The sequence below is a fragment of the Zasmidium cellare genome, assembly GCF_010093935.1.
Source record: "Zasmidium cellare ATCC 36951 unplaced genomic scaffold M409scaffold_2, whole genome shotgun sequence".
Classification (NCBI taxonomy): Eukaryota; Fungi; Ascomycota; class Dothideomycetes; order Mycosphaerellales; family Mycosphaerellaceae; genus Zasmidium; species Zasmidium cellare.
Window position 1 is genome coordinate 1,767,257 of NW_022986946.1, and position 19,199 is coordinate 1,786,455.

General features: G+C 52.6%; 9 protein-coding genes across 9 annotated transcripts; 5 read left to right on the top strand and 4 right to left on the bottom strand.

Moving 5' to 3' along the window:
- Positions 1-526: 526 nt before the first annotated feature.
- On the top strand, positions 527-1,864 carry M409DRAFT_17258 (uncharacterized protein; the record flags this gene model as incomplete). Its single annotated transcript, XM_033803979.1, has 2 exons — positions 527-930; positions 982-1,864. The coding sequence occupies 2 exons, from the start codon at positions 527-529 to the stop codon at positions 1,862-1,864; spliced, it is 1,287 nt and encodes a 428-aa protein (XP_033674206.1).
- A 481-nt stretch (positions 1,865-2,345) lies between these two features.
- M409DRAFT_49781 (uncharacterized protein) lies at positions 2,346-3,221 on the bottom strand (the record flags this gene model as incomplete). Its single annotated transcript, XM_033811348.1, has 1 exon — positions 2,346-3,221. The coding sequence occupies one exon, from the start codon at positions 3,219-3,221 to the stop codon at positions 2,346-2,348; it is 876 nt and encodes a 291-aa protein (XP_033674207.1).
- A 1,107-nt stretch (positions 3,222-4,328) lies between these two features.
- M409DRAFT_49782 (uncharacterized protein) lies at positions 4,329-6,401 on the top strand (the record flags this gene model as incomplete). The annotated part of the gene is made up of 2 exons (XM_033811349.1): positions 4,329-4,671; positions 4,729-6,401. 2 exons carry the CDS (start codon positions 4,329-4,331, stop codon positions 6,399-6,401), a joined length of 2,016 nt encoding a protein of 671 aa, XP_033674208.1.
- Positions 6,402-9,088: 2,687 nt separating this feature from the next.
- M409DRAFT_62854 (uncharacterized protein) lies at positions 9,089-10,634 on the bottom strand (the record flags this gene model as incomplete). The annotated part of the gene is made up of 5 exons (XM_033815334.1): positions 9,089-9,176; positions 9,214-9,497; positions 9,593-10,324; positions 10,381-10,461; positions 10,620-10,634. 5 exons carry the CDS (start codon positions 10,632-10,634, stop codon positions 9,089-9,091), a joined length of 1,200 nt encoding a protein of 399 aa, XP_033674209.1.
- Positions 10,635-11,110: 476 nt separating this feature from the next.
- M409DRAFT_35382 (uncharacterized protein) lies at positions 11,111-11,599 on the top strand (the record flags this gene model as incomplete). The annotated part of the gene is made up of 1 exon (XM_033810386.1): positions 11,111-11,599. One exon carries the CDS (start codon positions 11,111-11,113, stop codon positions 11,597-11,599), a length of 489 nt encoding a protein of 162 aa, XP_033674210.1.
- Positions 11,600-11,710: 111 nt separating this feature from the next.
- Positions 11,711-13,161, bottom strand: M409DRAFT_62856 (uncharacterized protein; the record flags this gene model as incomplete). The annotated part of the gene is made up of 6 exons (XM_033815335.1): positions 11,711-11,783; positions 11,840-12,071; positions 12,149-12,499; positions 12,556-12,698; positions 12,751-12,776; positions 12,826-13,161. The coding sequence occupies 6 exons, from the start codon at positions 13,159-13,161 to the stop codon at positions 11,711-11,713; spliced, it is 1,161 nt and encodes a 386-aa protein (XP_033674211.1).
- A 390-nt stretch (positions 13,162-13,551) lies between these two features.
- On the top strand, positions 13,552-14,559 carry M409DRAFT_17263 (uncharacterized protein; the record flags this gene model as incomplete). The annotated part of the gene is made up of 1 exon (XM_033803980.1): positions 13,552-14,559. One exon carries the CDS (start codon positions 13,552-13,554, stop codon positions 14,557-14,559), a length of 1,008 nt encoding a protein of 335 aa, XP_033674212.1.
- A 58-nt stretch (positions 14,560-14,617) lies between these two features.
- Positions 14,618-17,086, bottom strand: M409DRAFT_17264 (uncharacterized protein; the record flags this gene model as incomplete). Its single annotated transcript, XM_033803981.1, has 1 exon — positions 14,618-17,086. One exon carries the CDS (start codon positions 17,084-17,086, stop codon positions 14,618-14,620), a length of 2,469 nt encoding a protein of 822 aa, XP_033674213.1.
- A 655-nt stretch (positions 17,087-17,741) lies between these two features.
- M409DRAFT_49786 (uncharacterized protein) lies at positions 17,742-19,007 on the top strand (the record flags this gene model as incomplete). The annotated part of the gene is made up of 1 exon (XM_033811350.1): positions 17,742-19,007. One exon carries the CDS (start codon positions 17,742-17,744, stop codon positions 19,005-19,007), a length of 1,266 nt encoding a protein of 421 aa, XP_033674214.1.
- Between the last annotated feature and the right edge of the window lie 192 nt (positions 19,008-19,199).

The following is a 19,199-nucleotide window of genomic DNA, read 5'->3' on the forward strand; positions in this document are numbered from 1 at the left end:
CTAGCACATTTATACACACCGTATAGCATCTGAGGTCCAGCAAGAGTCAAAATGGGCGGCTACGCACAGATATGCATGTCTTCAGCATTCAGGCGCTACAGAAGGAGGCAGTTGCATATGGCTGCTGATCTCGAGCTGTGGGGCGAGCTTCTCTTCCAATCTTGGATCTTGAAGGATGGCGAAGGGGCAGTGCAGTGGCGTGTGTTGGCCCCACGCGCCCGGCATGCGTCTGTGCACCTGTACCTCTTTCACCACTCACGAAAGCCCCGATATCAGAACATTCGACCTCCAGACACCAGGAGGCAGCGTTACCTCCAAGTTCCACTGTCTCCTTGCCTCCATCATGCAGGCCACCTTAAGCGCTGTTCAATGCTATGCCAAAGCAACGTGATACAGCCGCACGAGAATGGCGCTAATGTGTCCAATCACACGGGTCTGAGAAGCAGAGTGAAAACATACTTCAAGGTGCCCCTCGTCCCGAACATCCATTTTTATCAAGTGTATTCATCGTTCCGTAGCCTGGAATATGGCAGATCCTCTGAGCATCACAGCTTCTTTGCTGGCTATATCTACAGCAGCCGTTCAGACCACCAAGGCGCTTTGTGAGACAGTAAAACGATACAGAGGTCGAGACAAGACTCTGCGCAGACTACAAGACGAACTCGATGACTTAACAAGAATCCTGGAAGCACTGACGAGAGTGACTGCGGCTGATGAGTCGCTGTCGGCGCTTCTCCAGGGTCCTGTTGGACGATGTACTCAGATATGCCACGACTTCGAGTTGTCGATGGAACGTTTCGCCGGGAAATCGAAGACCGGCTTCAAGGACTGGACCAAATTGGAATTCATGAGGGGTGATATTAACGAGTTTATCGAGACAATCTCTGGCTTAAAATCGACCATTGCTGTCGGGGTGGGCACAGTAACAATGTCAGTCAAGGGACGTCTATCTCGTAGTATTTGCTAATGTTGTTGCGCCAGGAACACTGCCAAAATCTCTCAGCAGGTTCTTCTGGAGTATAACGAGATGATTCAAGACACGGTTTATAATCTGGAACTTCATCTACAGCGAGTCGACGACAAAATGACGAACCTCACTACCGGACATCGGAGTGAAGAGAGAATTCCGGTAGACCTGAAAGACGAGAAAGAAGTCACGAGACAATGTCTTCGGGTCTGTGAAGAGGCTAAGATATACATTCAAAAGCTATCCACTGGCGCATCGTCTCTTCTGGATGGCGAATCTCGAGGTGCTGCTCGGGAACCGCTACACGAAGCGCAGATAAAGACTCGTCAGACGCTTTACGAAACCCAAGAAAACTTCGCGCAGACTTTTGGCCACCTTTCAAGGCGTCTTGAGGCCCTCATCCAAAACCAGTCGCCTGATGACGATGATGAAAGGTCAAAGCTGGAAAAAGATATCCAGACTTCAAAGCAGTGTCTCGATGTTTGTAATATCGCTACTGAGATCACGCGTCAGAAGGTATACAAGATCGGAGAGGTGATTGCCGATGGGAACAGTGATCAAGTTGTAGTGACCACTTTGGCGGATCTATTCGACATCGGCAAGGCGACATCCAAGGACAGCTCAGCACAACTGCTTGGTTCCATGTCGGAGGAGGCGTTGCGGCATCTGGCCGACCAGCGGTACAGCAGTCGTTTCGGAGCTGTAGTGACCAATTCTTTATCCGAAGTTCACACCACGCGATCGCAACCTGCCTCCGAGAAGTCGAATAAGGTGGAATCTCAATCAAAGGCTGGCGATCAGGAGCGACTTCCGCGAAAAGATCCAAGGTCAAAAAAGCCATCCAGTAATGAAATTAGGAAACGAACGCCGGGCGAAGATACAGTAGCATCCGACTAGTCAATACAATGTCCCGGGCGGGACGCATTCTTCTGTCATCTAGCAGACGATCTCAAAGGCACAAGTGAAACTGTAGAGCACCTTTTCCCGCTTTGAAAGACACAGGTGTCCTCCGTCCAATCTTTGAGTCACGGTCGGACTTGGCACAGGACAATGACGAAGTCCCATCAGGCACGATCAGTCAGAGGATAGCAGGCAGTTGACCTGTTATAGCACCAAGAGCAGTTGAGAGCAATTCCCTCTTTTCCACGAGCAGCCATGGTGGGACAATGAATCAGAAGTCTAATTCATTAATGAAGAAGGCCACGTAAAAACATACAGTGCTGCAGAGTCAGGAAGTCGAGGGACACCGTCATGAGCAGAGACTGACATTCCCACGACACTTGTACAAAAAACTTCTCCCATAGTGGCAGCCACCCAACAAGCCAAGCATCTTCTGGTGCCGAAGCCTTGCATCGCTTTTGCTCCTTCATTGGACCCTTCAGTTGTCCTCGAGGGAGGTTGCCGTGAAGGCATTTGCAAGCCCGTCAATTTGCACAGTCGTCAAAAGCCTCTGGGCGGTGACTTCTTCCTGTGCATTTGCCACAAGTCGCACCTCATTCTGCCATGCAGGATCGAGTTTTCGCGAGCTGTGATCATACAGAGTACATTCGTTCATCAATGTGACCCATTGATCGATGATGATGCTGGCTTCTTCGACGCTGCACTTGAACCATTCGTTGTGGTACTCGGATTTGCACTTTGTTACCGGGCAAGAGACGTCGTAGCGCTGACAGCTTAGCTGACGATGCACAAGCTCTTCTACTCTATGCCGGAAGCATGTCTCCCGGTAGAATGCTGCCTTTGGTTTGGCGTGGCACATTCCCCATTTTTTGACTCTTCTACCCATGGCCGACAGGTCTCCCTCGAATCCGATATTCACCATTTCTGGCAAATCCTCACATGTGAAGAGGTATACGATACCAATCTCACTCTCGCCTTTTGCAATTGGCTGTCGCAGCTTGTTGCCAGTGCAAGTCCGTGAGCCAGCGTCACTTCGCCGGAGATGGATCGCTGGCAATGGTTCGTGCTCGCCCGCCCATTGTTTGAACTTTGTTCGATATTCGACGAGAAGCACATGTGATGGAAAGTCATCGCTGATCTTGTCTTGATGCGTGCCACAGATGAGTAGACTAAGGATCTTGAGGTCGAGGCCAGTTTCATCATAGGAGCCTTCATCGCCGGTGAACTTGTGGATTAACCTCGTTGCAGAAATCCGGTCGGACGGTCTGACTGACTTTAGACAGGTTCGGCCGTTCGTCGTTCTTGCAAGACATGCTTTCTTATCTTCAAAAAGGACGAGCTTGACCTTTGCCATAGTGACGAGCGATTCAGACTGTCGGAGCAAATCGCGCAAAGTCGTCGGAGTGAGCAAGGGACCAGGAGACGCAGGTCTCGAGTCTCGGCGTTCTCTTGCTGTCCCAGACAAATTGAGAAAAATTGCAAAGCAATTCCCAAACACGGAGGGGAGCAAGAGCTTGATGGGTATGGTCACGGATCGAGATCGATTCGTTGGCGAGCAAAGACGTGGCAAGACAGCATCAATCGGACTGATACGTGGCGGCCTGAGGAGTACTCAAAGTTCCTGCAGTCGAGTCGAAGGAGGGCGACTGGGCCCGAGCTTGCGCACATGTGAGGCGTGGAGAACTTTGGTCCCTGCACGATGGGCGCGTGTATCCTATTTCAGATCATCCCGCAGCCAACTCATGTAGCTAGAGGAAAAGGGTCGATTTTGTGCAGAAGATATTCAACCGCGCTGGCGATTAGTTATGTTCGGGACGACTCCTGCGACGAACCGTGCTGCTATACCCAACACTTGCTGACACTCGTACGCAAAGGAACCGTGCGCTATACGACCGGTAGTAATCGATACCGTTGCAAGGCTGCTTGGGATGGATGCTTTCCAAGGTCACGGAAGAACGGAGTCGACCGATTTGGGCAAGATGTGAGCACTGTCCGCCCAACGTAAGTCCCAGAAGGAGAAAATTCGAGCAGTGCAATGAAATTCAAGCGCCGATGCCCATTGAGTCCCTGCTATACGAGTGAGGTCGGACATATAGCTACTCAGACCACCTCATGCGAAGAGAGAGAGTATTACTATTCTTTGCCTGGATGCCGCTGATGCCTGGGGAACCAACGCGGCGACAGTACGAAGATGCGAATCTGTAGCCCGACTCTCTTGTTCTTCAGCTCGAACTATGCATCGCAAGCATCTACTAGCCGTGCCACGTTATCATGCAGCTGCATGTCACAGTCCAGGAGCACTTGGGTGGATCGAAGTGAGCTCCAAAAGGGGCTCCATCCATTACTGTAGGAGCTTCAGCATTCGGCCTAACCTTCATCCACCTGGTCATCGCGGTTTGACTCGACTCTGAGCATTGTCGCGCCTCCTTCAGTCTCGGTCACTGTGATATCCCAGATAGCAATGGAAGAGTTTCAGCAGCTCAGGCGAGACAGTCTGGAACATGCAACACTTTTATGGAGTCTTACTGAAACACCTGGAGACTCGTGCATGTATAGGGACAAGGCTACGACACAGGTCTTTCGACAGCTGTCCATAGTGCACGAGAGGCAGTTGACCGATGCCTTTGCGTTCATAGCCTCATGGAAGGATGATCCGGACGAGATTGTGGCCGTGTGTGTCGAAGAAAAGCGTCCTATCGACCCCGGCATTGTTATTCGGATCGCGTCAAACACTGGCAACCCGTCAGCAATTGTTGCCAAGTTGCAGTGCGTTGCAGCAATGATGAAGAGAGCCAGCCATCGCAGTAAGTGACAGTGCTAGTGGTAGATTTGAGTCTAGGAGTTTCATTGAGGAATTTCAGATGTGTCACGCTCAGAACTTCAGCAAGAAATGCTCAGTCAAATTATTGCAGTCTGCATTGACCGTATACTGTCTCGACTACGATCTTGCCATGCACGCAGAACGAGGAGAACCGCAAACAAACCTCGCCTTCCCGTACAGCTACTTGAGACATTGGAGCGATGCGTTGCCTGCAAGCAGCCGGGACCAGCCACGAGAAATGTCGTGCAGCATGCTAGGGAATTCGAGAAGATCTTCCACTCGCATGAGACGTCTTTGAAGGAACAAGATCGCAAGCGAGCCCTTATGGGGCTTTTGAAGTGCGCATCTTCATGCGATATTCCGGCGCTGAGGCAAGTGCTATCGTTCAAGGGGGACATTGACCCAACACTAAGAACACATCTCCCAACCGCAATATCCAAACTTGCTCGATACGTCGAAATCTCGCACTACTTGATCAACGCTGCGAAGACGACGAGACACTCGTTGTTCCAAGATGTAGAGCTTCGGGCTGTCACGCATCCTGGATTTGGTCCCAGTCACTTGGTTGGCCCATTTCGGCCTTTTCACGAGTTGTCCACGGAACTGGGATGGCAGCAACAAAGGAGCACATCTGGAATGCGAACGAGCAGAGCGCAGTTCGAGTCACGCCTGTCGAATCCTACAGCGACATGGAAAGTGCACGCAGAGATTCAGATTGTGATGTTCTACGAAATGGAACCACATTCCGTGAAGCCCCGTATTATTAGTGCAAGCAAGCTCGCGTGCTTCTGCTGCGACCTATTCATCCGCGTGCACGGAGAGTTTGTCGTCCCAGGGACACATGGAAGGATCTACAACACATGGGTGTTGCCAGACCTGCCTGAGTGCGACTTTCGTTTCTACGGCCGTATCAACCCAGTTATGCGGCGGTTCATCTCCCAGCTTAAACTCATCTCCACTCAAAGTGCGGCGCGCCATGGAAAACCTCGACCCCCGCCAGCAGAGAGTGCTGTCATGGGGCTTGAGCCGTGGCCTTCTAGGTCGACGATGCGACAAGCGTCACGCTCTCTTTTGTCAACATCCGGAGAGGAGGTTTCTTGTGGGCAGCATCTCCTCGAAGCGCCAGCAAGTTCGGCTCAATCGAATACAAGGTTGAATGTGGTTCCTCCGCCCGGCCATCCTGCGGTTGCCGCTAATGCTGCCGTGGGCTTGGTAGCTTCTGTCGAAGACGAAGGCAGTCAAAGCTCAAAATCATCTGACACAGTTATGTCAGTAGCGGCACCAGTGTCATGCGAGGGTATGATGTTCGCATACCCAGACACTGTTCCCCGCAAAAGTCCGCTCAAAATGCTCGTTACCTCGGATACTAGCACATGGATTCGGACCGACGCGGTGGAATTGTTCATGTCGGCCGAGGAAGCAAGCAACGAAGAAGTAACGCACGATCAGAGCTCCGGTTACGAGGCGGCATTCTGGATGCGCCTAGAAGACGTCAGTAAGAGCAAGTGCGGAGAAGAGGTATACAAACAGGATGTCATGTTGGACCTAGACCAAATGGAAGAAGGCTCAGGATACACCATTCCTGTAGGCGTTGCTCCAACTAGGAGGAGGATTGTGCTTTGCACTGCCACCCAGCGACTCCTCCTGTCTGTGCTCCCAGAGACTTTGATGATGCCACGAGACCGGCAGCGCACCGCACTACGTTGTGTGTAGCAGCGCTGTCGTCGGTCTACTCGTGGCGTAGTCTCCTGTTATTGCGTTTGGCAATAGAATCCAGCGTTGAAGGCCCGAAGACAGTGTCTTCGACGTCCTCCATCAGTTTTTGAGACAGACACAATTGACTACAGGCCTTTCTCGGCTCACCGACGCCTATTTCAATGTGACTTTGCGACTCATATGTAAATGGAAAAACTATCGAGCAGTACAGGGTCTGGGGACCTTGGTGCGCATCACTGGCGTGCGCACGTCGTCAGCGACTGACACGCAATAAGAGGTCGCCGGAGATCACTGTGCATTGTATCTGTGGTGCCAAGGCGGTGCACGAGAGGCGCTGAAGGGGGAGAAAGTATCGATCCGTACACGACGAGAAAGGCTTACGACGAGAAAGGCTAACGATGAGGTGAGGTCGGTGGAAAGCTGCGGGAAGGCATCCCGAACGCTGGCTTCCGGGTTTCGGTATTTCGGCACCTGGTCTCCCTCATTTCGGAAAGTGTAGATCCGAAGCCAGCACAAGTCTCCTGCACAATTCACCCATGGGGATGAACGGACCATCGCCTTTCTCGGCTTCAAAAATGACCAGTACTCAACTCTCGTGACATAGGGCTGTCGGCCACTGCTATCTGGCTTCATAAGATGTTCAAACGGTAGTGGCCGCGCTCTTCAGCAGATGTAGGCACAATGCTCCCGCGGCAACGACGCCCCTTTTGATGTTAGGTCTTTCTGTACGCACTGCCAACAAAAGGTTTCCTTGTCTGGAAGCACAATGATACGCCGTCCGCCTCTCTGTGCAATGAGAGAGGCAGCTGACAATCGAGCTAACCAGTTCCCGAAAGCTCTCACGACGTAGGCGTCCTTCGGAGGGTCAAGAAGCTCGTTCCAGTTGTCCACAGCAACACTCTCGGGTGGTACGCCGCCTCCCGCTCCATGATTACATGCCGAGGACTGTGAAGTAGCGCGGTAGCAAGACGCAAGGACTTCTGGTAATTTAAGGTCACCAATCCATGTGTTTCGGTCATAAACCGATACAGCCGCCTCGAGGAGCCTCAGTTCAGTATCTTGCCGGCCAATGGACTGTTCCCCAATTGGCAGACTGTAATTTGTGAGAGATAAGTGCAGAGATGTCTCAGCGAAGCAGTCCGTAGGCTCTCCGTCAAATTTTGCATGATTAATCACGCGCCAGTCAGCTTGCTCTGGCTTCCGTATGATAGGATCTGGGGGAGCGATGAGAAGACCAACACCAGGCTTTCCCAAGTTTCCGCGAACCGCTTGCACAGTTGAATCAGAGTTAATCATCGGGTCGGATACTAGGCATCCCAACAAAAAGATTTTGTCTCCGGACGCCATGGCCATTACAGAATGCAATGTCTCGGGATCAAGGTCGGCATCGCCAGTTTCCATAGCAACGAGCACAGCAAGCATTTGTGAGCGACTCAATTGGCCAGTCCAAGTACGAGTTCCGTTATGGTACCAGCGAAATCCGCTCAGTGCTTTGAACGCCGCTTTCATCGCTACCGTGCACCCAGGAAGCTGTAAATACACGTTTCTGACCGAAGCCAACGCCTTCAGCGAGTTGAGGTTGCCGTGGTGGGCAGCCAGTTCCTCCCTGACCGAGCGACTCCTTGATGCGTCTGAGGTCGAATGATGGGATGGAGTCAGCCCTGGAAGCATTGACAGCTCGCCATGACCTAGAATTAATGTCGCCAGCTCCCTGACAGATATCTTCGAAGTCTGAAGAGCCCACTTCAAATCGGTTGGCGAGACTGTCTTCCGCATAGATGCATCTGAAATTCTTTGGTCTTGCAATAGTGTTGGCGCAAGGTACAAAGCGCACGAGTTCTTGAGGCCAATGAACATCTTGAAGTCCAAGGTAGAGAATGGCTGGGAATCCCCGTAGTTTGCCAAAAGCGGATCAGTGGCTTTTGGTTTGCCTTGACCAGTCCGGCCAAACCAGGAATCAAGTGCAGTGTCTGAGTCGCTGTCCTCGAGGCAGCCCATTTGCGGCAGATTCAAGTCATCTCCCGTCTCATCTGGGTTGAAGATCGATATGCGACTGTTCCCGATCCGTCCGATCTGAATAGTGGCCCCTGGACGACACGGCTTCCTTAGCAGGTTTGTCCATGAATCCAGATCGATGCTGCAGAACTCGTTTTGGTCGCTGTTACGCTTGACAGACTTAAAGTGCTTGTCCACGTCCTTCAATTTGACGTTTTGATTCCAATTCAACCACCGATGGTGTACTGTGTGGCTCACTGCAGAACCAGACGAGTTTCGTTTCTTACTTTTGGAGGTGATGGGAACAGCGCTTGCATATATGAAGTCCTCTTGGGTCGGTGGACAGCCATTCGCAAATCCGAGCTCTCCTCTTTCGGCGCCTTGATCGGTCCACGCGTACACAATGCACATTTGGTGAGGCTTCACCTGATATTCTTGTGCCAGGTGCGACGCAAGCCGACGCAGGTAAAAGACCTTGGATTCACAGGAGTCGAGAACGCTCAAGAACCGATCGTGCGTATTCAGACCGAAAAGCGATGCCGAATCGTCCAGCAGGCTCGACGCTCTACGATGTCCCAATTTCACCAGTCTGATATAGATGTCCCGCTCAAGACCCACAGCTCGAACCAGAGATCGCGCGATTTGCTCAATGGGTGAGAAAATATCAGTGCTGAGTTGTTGCACCTGATCTATGAGTTGTCGACGACGCTCTTGCTCCTCTTCTGCTCCGTCAGCATTGCGATGTCGAGTATTCCAGTGGTGGGCATCGGCAACGGACTTCCAGTCTTTGATAGTGGCCCGTTCAACTTCACACCAGTTGCGAAGATATTCCACAAAAGTGATGATGACCTCGGAGTACTCTTGTATATTCTGAGCTGGATCGTCCCAATTCGTGAGAAAAGACCCCAGAGCCACTGCAAGATATTCGTCGAAAGTCAAACGTTCACTATCGTCCGAAAGTGTGCGCTGGACACATTCAGGAGAACCGTAATGTTTGAGATGGGCGAGAGGCAAAGACCAGTAAGGTCCTGTGGCCTGCTGCGCGGGAGACGTCTCTATACCAACCGTGACAACACCACTCTTGGAGACCAGCGGGTCCTTTTGAAGTACCATCTTGTCGCCGAACACCTTTCGATTCACGTGATTAGCCGCCACTATATCTCGGTGACAAGCCAGAGGACTTGGGTACTTACGTTCAGGTCCGGATACAAGTGCCAGCTAGAGAGGCCAAGGAGTATGGCTCCAGTCTCAACACGCTGTGCCGTCCCGCAAAGGACCCTTTCCATCATCGACAAGGCACTCAGCCATGTGTCTAAAACGCTGCGGTACGTGCTTCGCTCTGCGCTTATAGGCAGGGATAGATTTCTGAGGATTAGCATAAGCTGTTTTTGCTTCGACTGATTGGCTTCATCCGCAGTCCGAAGCCACGACCGTGCGCTGTTGTCCCATTCAGCCAGTTGATCCCTCGTGATGTGGACCTGCGCCGCAGTCATGGTGGACAAGTGTAGTGGCTCAGATGGATCACAGCGTGAGATATCATCTTTCCTCCCCTCCACCAGCTCCACCCATATCGAGGTAGCCTCTGAACTCGACCACATTCTCGCAAGCATACAGGCAAGCAGATGCATTTCGATAGCACCCTGTCCGGACGTCGCAGCCGCCCAGATGCTTGTACCATCAACGCCGGCATGTTCTGGAAAGACGCCATCAAGATACGCGGGATTTGCCTCCAATCGGGGATCTCTAGCGATTTCTGACGCTCGTGAACCATAGGCCTTTAGAAGTTTCGGCGTACTCGGCAGAAGCTGCTGGAACAACGCCCCCAGCTTTCGAGCTGTCACATGGCTATGGCCTTGCTCGGCTGCCTTTCGACGCAATGGCGATAAGGAAGCCCCGAGAGCCTGGTACTCGGCCGGAGCTTCCAACTATCTCATGTATGTCAGCTCCTTCCAGACCACATCCCCAGAGCAAAAGCACTGACCTTGACCAAAGAGAAATCGAAGTTGAGGCTAGCGAGTGACAATTGATTCTCCTGCGAGGCGTGAGCGATCGAGCCGACCAACTTGCCAAAAGTGGCCATTCCTGCTCCCAATCACACGCTAAAAGGTGCGTAGCGTGGTTGACGAAAAAGACGCGTGTGTCGGGGCAGACTGCTTGAGATAGAGGTACTGGCGTGATGTTGTGAAAGAAGAGAGACTGCAGCGCGAGGCAACGCGCAACCGTGCTGTCCGGCATGGCTGTGCCGCTGCCTTCGATTCCTCAGCCGTACTTGCAGCCCAAGAGTCGGTGGACATGACCCTGATACGGTCCTCAGCATTGGTGCCAAGTATGTAGAGCTAGCGATATTTTCGGGACATGGCCTACGCTTATAGTCTGCAGCGAACACTTTCTCTAACTCGTCAAAGAATGACAGCGCTACTGTACAAGTTACTGTACAGTCCATGTTGCAGTCGCTCAGTTGACAGGCTCTGCCGGCTGCTTGTCTAGCATCATGTCGTTGGGGCTGTGGAGGGAGCAGTGAAACAGGCTAGAGTTTTGCATGTGCGTGCATTTGTACCAATCTCCGAGAGAAGCTGCTTGCCAACGAAAAGTTGCTGCCTAAAGCTTAGCTCGAGGAAGAAATTCAGGTTCAACCCCTATACGCTATGGATGTTCTCAGTCCTCTTCTTGCAGACGAGACGCTCTCTTCCCCACCAATCACATCGTCTGCCATGTCCACCAAGGTTGTGCTCGAGACGTCTATGGGCGCCATCACAGTCGAGCTCTACACCTCACACGCACCCAAGACCTGCCAGAACTTTTCCACGCTCGCGTCGCGCAACTACTACAACGGCACCATCTTCCACAGAATCATACCCGACTTCATGATACAAGGTGGAGACCCCACTGGAACTGGTCGTGGCGGATCGTCGATCTATGGCGAGAAGTTTGAGGATGAGATTCGAAGTGATTTGAAGCATACCGGCGCTGGCATCTTGAGCATGGCCAATTCCGGTCCCAATACGAACGGCAGCCAATTCTTCATCACCCTCGCGCCAACGCCGTGGCTAGACGGAAAGCACACGATCTTTGGCAGGGTGAAGAGCGGCATGAGAGTTGTTCAGAGAATGGGTCTTGTCAAGACTGGAGCAGAGGACAGGCCAGAGGAGGAGTTGAAGATTTTGAGTGCGAGGGTGCTGGAGGGCGAAGAGGATACTTGAAAAGGCACATGAAAAGGCACATGGTTCGCGATGGAACCAGTAAGGCTTTGCAAATTGAGCTTGCTACACCTTGGCCACACTACTACCCAAGCACAAACTTGCAGCGACCCACTACGACAAAGGGCCGTTGGGGTGGAAGAGCACCTTCGAAAAGCCGTCGATGCGTTTGTCGAACTTGTCGTAACTGCGAAGGCGAGATTAGCTGGGGACGGCATTAACGTCTGGGCCAGTAACACATACGCCATTGGAGCATCCTCCAGATCCAACTCGTGCGATACAACGAACGAAGGTTTCGCCCGACCCGAAATGATTAAGTCTCTCAAGTATCGATTGTACGCCTTCACGTTGCACTGGCCCGTTCCAAGGGATAGACCTTTCTCGAAAAGCTTTCCAAAACTCAGTAAAATCTGTCCCTTACCACTCTGAGCATCTGGCGCTCCTGGATCCGAGGGCACATAGAGACCGGGAATGCCTAACAAAAAGACACAAGCAGTCAGTGACTGTCTGACATAGCAGAAGACAACAAGGCTTCTGGTTTCTGATACTTACCTAACCCTCCTGTCGGACGAGTGACCATGATCAGCTGATCGAGAACGACGTTTGGCTGCTCTTTGCTGCCACTCTTGTCAACGGCCTGGTAACCGACTGCGTCCACTGCACGATCGACCATGCCGCCGTTCTGATCAATGATTTGCTGTACTGGATCACCGTCTCGGAAATTGATTGGAATGCAGCCAACTTTGGCGGCAGCGTCCAGACGTTCCTTGACTTGATCGACAACGAAGACCTTTGCAGCACCCCTGATGACACCTGAGTATGCCGCCATGAGACCGACAGGGCCTGCACCAAATACTGCAACAGACTCGCCGGGCTTGAACCCCGAGAGCACAAGTCCATGCCCTGCGGACCAGTTAGCGGATGTACACGACAATCGTATGACTGCTGCTCTGCCTCACATCCTGTTGGGAAAATGTCCGCAAGGAGTGCAAAGTCGGCCTCATGCTCGGTCCCTTCTGGAAGTTTGAGACCGTTGAAGTCTGCGTATGGAACTCTGAGGTATTGCGCCTGGCCGCCTTGATAAGGACCCATGGCTACATAGCTGGAAGTCGGATTAGTGCCGGCCATGCTATACACCAAGCTCGTCGACCTACCCATAGGCTCCTCCCGCGAACCCTGGCTACATCATACGTTAGAACGAGCGTCTTCAACCTTACGGACCCACTCACATTGACACCAGTGCAGAAAGCGGTCTTTCCCTCCTCGCAGTTCCTGCACCGCCCGTCTGCAACGTTGAACGGAAGCACGATCCGATCGCCTTTCTTGAGAAGCGTAACACCAGGACCCGTTTCAGTGATCACGCCCATGTTCTCATGTCCGAAGACAAGGCCTGCCTCAGCAGCAGTCCTGCCTTCATACATGTGCAAGTCCGAGCCGCAGATACAAGAAGTCGTCACTTTGATGATTGCGTCGTCTGGGTGTTGGATCTTTGGTAGGTCGATTTCCTTGACCGAAACCTTGAAAGGTCCGTCATAGTGGAGGGCTTTCATCTTTTCGGAAGACATGATGGTGGGTCTGTCTCGTTTCAATTCTCCTGGGTTACACGGTCCAGCAGTCAAGTGCGGAGAAGGAAGAATATCACCTTTCTGCTCATGGAAGATCACCCATCACGATCTAATATTGAGTCCAAGCGATTCATTGATCTCATGCGGGGTTCTTGGAAGCTCGCGTGCAGAGAGCTCTCCTCCTCACAGACGCGCAGCATCACCCATGGTGGGGACACGGATGACGGGTCTGGATCCATTGCAAACGGCACTTGCAACAAGGACCCTTTGCTTGTCTACCGAGGAGACTGTGACTGACTGCTGCTCCAGCCGACCCTCCTAGCCAACTATCTCGAAAGGCGACTCACCACGGCTACAGCTGGCTGGCTGCTGTGACAGCTGACGAAAACCATGAGCATGAAGCCGAGCACTTCCACTATGACGATGGGCAGAGCTTTGATGTGCAGGGGCGCAAGGAGCTGGAGGAGTGGTCCAATCTGTGGAACTGTATCACGTGCTTTCGCGATACATTCACTTACGCCGCACGCGAGGACGACAGGGGCAAAGCTCCTGTTCCATCACCAACCACGACTCTACAGCACATCATCCTCAAAATCGACCGAACCAAGCGTCTCCCACACTCTGCACGACCACTCCCCAAACGCCCAAACCGCAACAATCACAATCTCCAACCCTTCCAAACTCAACATCCTCAACAGCACTCTCCTGGACCAACTAACCCAAACATGCACCACCCTCTCCACCAACCCCTCCCTCCGCGCCGTAGTCCTCACCGGCGGCCCCACCAAAAACTCCAACACCATCCCATCCTTCATCGGCGGCGCCGACATCAAAGAAATGCACGCCCTCACCTCGCCCTCCTCCGCCCGAGCGTTCATCCTCAAAGTCCACGCGGCCTGCCAAGCCCTCCGCGCCCTCCCTGTGCCCGTGATCGCGAAAATCGACGAGTTTTGTCTGGGCGCGGGTCTGGAAATCGCAGTATCGTGTGATCTGCGCATCGCGACGGAGAGGTCTTCGTTCGCGATGCCGGAGGTGAGGGTGGGGATTCCGAGTGTGGTTGAGGCGGCGCTTCTGCCTGGGTTGATTGGGATGGGAAGGACGAGGAGGCTGTTGTATTTGGCTGAGAGTATTGGGGCTGTGGAAGCGGAGAGGTGGGGGCTAGTTGAGAGGGTTGTTGGGGGTGAGGGGGAGTTGGAGGCGGGTGTTGAGGAGTGGGTGGAGGGGATCTGTGGGATGGGGCCGAAGGCGATTAGGTCTCAGAAGAAGTTGATGTTGGGGTGGGAGAATAGCTCTGTGGAGGAGGGGATTCAGGCTGGTGTTGAGGCGTTTACGGAGGCGTATGAGGATGGGGAGGAGCCGAGGGAGTTTATGCGAAAATTTGTGAATCGGAAAAGATGAAGTGTCAGGGTCGTAAGAATTTCGTTGAGCTACGTGAGCATGCCTTCGGTTGCAGCATCTATTCCACCATGACTCCACCATCTTCCTCCGCCTCGACCAACTGCGGTGCTTCATCTTCCATACCTGGCCTCCAAGCACGGCTCTGTCTTGGCCAAACACGCTTGTAAAGCGACACAGCCACAGCATCGAGAGGATTGATCTTGCCATCAAATGTGGCCTTGAAGTACCCATGAGTTCCCAAGGTCTCTTTGATGAAACCCTGCCTTCCTCGCTTGGTCCACAGCTGCAATGCACGGAAGTACTGCACATCGTCAGAGTTGAAGAACATGTACCGCACAGTGACGAGCTTCTTGTGGATCTTGTATGGGTGGCCAGTAAGGATGATGCGCTTCGCAATGATTCTTGAAGTCGAAGGTGGCATTGTGGTTCCAGTTCCGATCAGCTCAAGGCCAGAAGGCTGCATGGACTGTGCAAGGTCCTCGATTGCGTTGTCGTGCTGTGCTGCGCCAGACGGTTTGAAGAAAAGGCAAGGCACGCTTCCCCAAGTCACCGGCCCCATGAAAGTGGCAATTGCGGTTTGTCCTGGATGTAGGAATCGGTCGAACTTGTGGACGTTGTTTGGCGTGTTGCCAGCCTGACTGAACAGAGGGTTGATGATCAACCGTCGAGGTCCGCACTGGAGGACCAGAGTCTCCTTGCTCTTGATCGGCTTAGGATAGTCTGAAGACAACGTCATCGAGACATTGACTGCAGTCTTCTTGTGTTCGTGCTTGAGGAGCGAGAAGAGCATTGTTGGCTTAGGCAGTGACTTCAACTCCTCGACACGGTCCTCGGGTACGCGCAGGTAGACATTGACTCTTGTCCCGGGTTTCACACCACCAAACATCGCTTGCTTGAGCACACGATTCTTTGCAGACTTGTAGTCTGCAATCTCGAGCAGTCGACTCCACTCTTCCGGTTCATACGGCTTGTCTTCTTCAGTCTCCCATTGGCTTGTCCGTAAGCTCTTCAGTCCTCGATAACGAGCAAGACGCTCTCTGGCATCCACATGAGGATGCAACTCGATCTCGTCAGGAAATTCAAGATCCTCCTCCGCGTCGTCACGCCTTTGCTTTCGGTATGCCTCGATCTGATCAGCTTCGTCGTCAGGCGCGTTGTCTTCGAACATCTCGCTCTGGGGATACTCAGATGGCGCAGCCTCTGTAGGTTCTCGCATAACATCGTCAAAATGCCCATCTGCGGGACCAGCCGCGACGGAGCCATTGAACTCCATGTCCTCGTCTTCATCATCGTCAATGTCTTCAAGATCTGAGCCAGAATCCGAGACGTCACCAAGATACCACGCTGCCTGGTATTTGCTGGTTCCTTTCGGTAAGCGCTTAGGAGCTGGAACATTGTCCTTGTCGTCTTCATGAAAGTAGTGGTGATCGTCAAGTAGGACTGCCTTACGTTCTGAAGGTGCAATCGATGCCGTGGGTATGTCGTCCATCACTGCGTCATCAGGGGCGAGTTCGGCAAGGTCGTCTTGTTCCTCAGTCGGCTGATCCAAAACCTGCTCGCCCTCTGCTTCGTCGACAGCCATTTCATTCGTCTTGGTCCGCTTTTGCTTGGTCTGCAAAGGAGCTGCGGTAATCTTATCGATCTGTAGGTCGCCCCAATCACCAACTTGAACCAGGCGGTCGGCCTTTAACCCTTTCCCTCTTACGACGCCCGTCACGATAGCATTACCTCCCTCCCATCTGCAGTCGTCCAGAAGCATCCAGCTCCTATCTCCCCTCCAGCGAATGCCCTTTGGCATCGTAGTGCACAAGCCTCTCATCACATTGCTGCATTCTTGACGATTGCTCAAGTCATGTACCTTCTCTTGTGTAGCAAAGAAATGCGTAGTGAAACTCTTCAAGCTCTTGACAACGTCCGGTCGCTTTTTCGCAGGCTCCACCTTCTCCAGGCCGTATACCCCAGTCAGGACGTTTGACACTCCTTGCGATTCAATACATCGTAACATCTGCTCTCCAAGCTCATCAACTTCTTCATTTGCGCTGAGAGTAAACAGAACGAAGTCTGCTACTCGGCAAGCGTCCAGAGTTTGAATGAGCTCCCTTGTTGGCGTCAAATACTGCATTTTCTGCTTGAACCGTGGAACATCGACTGTCCGTGAGCCCTGTTGTTGGGAAGCATCTTCCTCCACATCCACACTGGCGTTCAAGCTTTTGACCACCTCCTCAATCTTCACATCTCCACACAAAGGCACCACTGCCACTATTCTGGGAGCACCATCCTTGCCAGCAAATACGCTCTCTTTCTCCCCTCGAGCAGCATGATGGTTCAACCTCAACTGCTTGGCTCTGTTCCTCCTGTCGATTTTAGACATGACTTGCTGATGCGGAGTCTTGCGATTTCCCCTCTCGAATGCCTCGACCTTGCCCTTGGACTGCTCTTTAATCGCTGACTTGGAGGCGTGGCGGGTTTTGAAGGACTTGTTCACCGTCTTTGTGGTGGGACGGTGCGAGTGTTGGATGGGAGCCATGGAGGCACTGCGGGAGCTGTCGCCGCCGGCCTTGAAACGGAAAGGGAGTGTTGAGGCCAGTTTGGCGGTTGTGTGGGCGGAAATGCTCAAGTCTCGAGAAGTTGAGAGGGGACGAAATTGTTGGCTTTATCGATAAGAATTTAGAGTTTGATCCAGGCTTGGCGCGTCTCGAGACGAGAGCCGTGTTCAGACTTAAACGTCGAACTCACCGCGACACATTCCCATCACATACGCACAGCAGGAATCTACATTTCAGATGGTGATCCCGCACCGCACAGGTGATACCAAACCGCTTGATATAATCGCCCTGCGGACATACGGCAAGGCAATCGCGTACCAGAGGATCCTGCCCTTCAGGAGGCTGGAGTGAACAGACGCCATCAAGGTCCAATATGGCACATCAATTGGACTTCACGTGGAGGAAGATAGCTTTCCAATGCTATTTGGGCGACAACACGTCTTGAAACTGGCATCATAAGGGCCCCGAGCGATACCCATAGCACATTGTGGAAATCACAGGTAAATCGGCCGATGACGTTAACATGACTGCAATGTTCGTTCGCCATCAACTTCAAGTCGTCTTAAAGACATGCTCTTTCGTATCTCTCTCTCAGTTCATTACTCCAACTAAAGCCACTTACATTCGACAATCAAAATGGCCACTCAAATCCAACCAGCCTATCGCCTCAAGTGCTCCTGCAACCAGTATCCATGGGGCAAGCAAGGCTCCGAATCCATCTCCGCCCGACTATGTAAGAAGCAGCCAGGCTGGGATGGCGATGGCCCTCAGGAAGACTTCAAGATCGATGAGGAGAAGGCCTATGCTGAGATGTGGATGGGCACCTACCCGGTGCTGCCCAGCTACGTGGCCGATACTGGAGAGGACCTTCAAGACGTGATTGACAGGCATCCCCAGGAATTACTCGGCGAGGAGGTGATTAAGAAGTTTGGACATTCGAAGCTGCCATACCTGCCTAAGGTCCTGTCCATCTCGAAAGCTCTGCCGCTGCAGCTCCATCCCAATAAGGACGTCGCCAGCAAGCTCCACAAGGAGAAACCAGATGCTTTCACGGATCCCAACCACAAGCCAGAGATTGCCCTAGCATTAGGCAAGTTCGAGGCCTTCTGCGGATTCAAACCTCTCGCGGACATCGCGGAGCTACTGAAAATCGACGCCCTCCAACGTTTCTCTCCCCATGATCAGCTATCAAACTTCACCAACGACAAGCTCAAAGAAGTCGTTCGCAAAATGCTCACCACCAGCGACGAAGACGTCCGTTCAATCTACAAAGCCCTCACATCCCTCCCAGAATCCAAGTTCGGCAAAGACACCTACATCCCCAACCTCGCCCAGCGCCTAGCAGAGCAATACTCCTCAGCAGACCCCGGCATCCTCGTCGCCCTTATAACCATGAACTACCTAGTCCTCAACGCCGGCGAGAGCATCTGGATCCCCGCCGACGGCATCCACGCCTACCTGAGCGGAGACATCATCGAATGCATGGCGCGTTCCAACAACGTGCTCAATACTGGTTTCTGTCCCCGCGCCAAGCGCAGCAATGTCGACCTCTTCTGCGAATGCCTGACGTTCTCGCCTCACTCCGCGGAGGAGCGTCTGTTGAAGCCGAAGCCGTACTCGAGGAGTAAAAATGGCAAGACGCAGCTATATGCGCCGCCGATGAGCGAGTTCGATATGTTGCAGACGGAGCTGAAGGCTGGTGAAAGCGAGGAATTAGGTGCCAGTAGTGGACCTAGTATCATCATCGCTAGTAACGGGAATGCGTCGATGAAAGTCTGCGGCAAGGCCTTTGATTTGAACGAGGGCTTCGTGTATTTCGTCGCTCCTGGTTCGGAAATTGAGCTGGACAGCAAAGGTGGTCTGCTGATGCACACTGCTTTTGTTGAGGGCGCTACGAAGTGAAGAGGGATGGTTGAGAGGACATGTCCCCGAAGTTAAACGCAAAGCTCGCTTTGTCTCCCACGCTAGAGCTAGAGATCAAATGACACGACTTCATGACAACGAAAAAACATCTTCTAGGATTGAGCGAATGGACGAAGATGGGTAGCTGCGTGTGACAGGCAGAGCCACGTTGTGCAAATCATAGTAGCTTGA